We start from the raw sequence: 1,159 nt of genomic DNA, 5'->3' as shown, positions 1-1,159 counted from the left end.
CCCCGGTGCTCATGCCCAGTCCACCTTGTACTCCTGCAGAACCTGCTGACCTGTGGCGGTAGGTGTGACATTAGTACTTTCTATTGGGACTTTGAATCTATCTGCCAGGTTACTTTCCTGTCTTTTTTTTTTTTTTTTTTTTTTCCTGTGTCCTTTTAAATTCGTAGTCCCTGTGGGCATCCAGGCTCCATGGTCTGTCATCTCATTTTTGTATTCATCTATAAAACTCCTGTATACATACGCGTATATACCTATATATGCATTTAGTGCTTTGAATTTCCCTCTAAGTGCTGCTTTTTCTGTATCCTACAAATTTTGCTAAGTTGTTTTCATACAGTGCAGATTTTTAAAAATTTCTCCTGAGACAATTTATTTGTTCCATGTATGATTCAGAACTATGTTGCCCAACCTCCAAATAGTTGGGAATGTTCCAGCCATTCATTTGTTACTGACTTCTAGTTTAGCTTCTCCTGGGAGAGAGCTTACTTCGTGTGATTTATATTCTTTGAAGTTTACTTAGGTGTGCTTTATGGCCCAGCGTGGTCCCTCTCCGTGCATGTTCCAGTGAAGAGTGTGGCTTCTGCGTTGCTGGGTGGAGTGTTCTGAAAACTCCATTAGATCCAGGTGAACGCTAGTGCTGAGCAGTCATGTGTGTCCTTCCTGAGTGCCTGCTTGAGTTGCCAGTTGCTGACTTCAGTCTTCAAGTCTTCAGAATGGCTTTGTCCATCTCTCTTTGTAGTTTTTTCCTTCCTCCTCCCATCTATACACTTCTTTCCCTGGGACACATGGTAGTGTTGGTGTTGGGTAGTCAAAGACATGAACATTAGGGTTAGATAGACTTGGCCTCAAATCCCAGTTCTGGAACTGCCCAGCTGAGCACACCCGGGCGGGCCACTTGCCTGCTCTGAGTCCCCATTTTCGCCTCTAAAACTGAGTGCTTAGCTGGCACATTGTAAGTTTTAAGTCACAGAGCAGTCTGTGTGGCCTCTAACATGTGGCATGTGGAAATGCCAGGTCTACATCATGGAGGTGGCTGTAGTAATAAAAGTGACAGTCTTCAGCTTCACCCCTGGCCCAGCCTCACCCAAAACTCACGGGACCCCAGCTCAGAACAGGGGCACCTACTCTTTCAGCAGTTTATTCTTCTGGAGAGACTGGC

At 45.2% G+C, this 1,159-nt stretch overlaps 1 protein-coding gene across 1 annotated transcript in view; it reads left to right on the top strand.

The window, feature by feature from the left end:
* Lrp5 (LDL receptor related protein 5) overlaps positions 1-1,159 on the top strand; it is an 81,617-nt gene that overhangs the window by 65,570 nt on the left and 14,888 nt on the right. The window contains exon 16 of the mRNA XM_023710590.1: positions 5-58. Coding sequence (XP_023566358.1) covers positions 5-58 — 54 coding nt within the window. The remainder of the gene's footprint in view (positions 1-4; positions 59-1,159) is intronic.

This window comes from Octodon degus, unplaced genomic scaffold (genome assembly GCF_000260255.1).
Source record: "Octodon degus isolate 3935 unplaced genomic scaffold, OctDeg1.0 scaffold00018, whole genome shotgun sequence".
In the NCBI taxonomy this organism is placed as follows: Eukaryota; Metazoa; Chordata; class Mammalia; order Rodentia; family Octodontidae; genus Octodon; species Octodon degus.
This window is presented reverse-complemented; position numbering and strand designations above follow the sequence as displayed.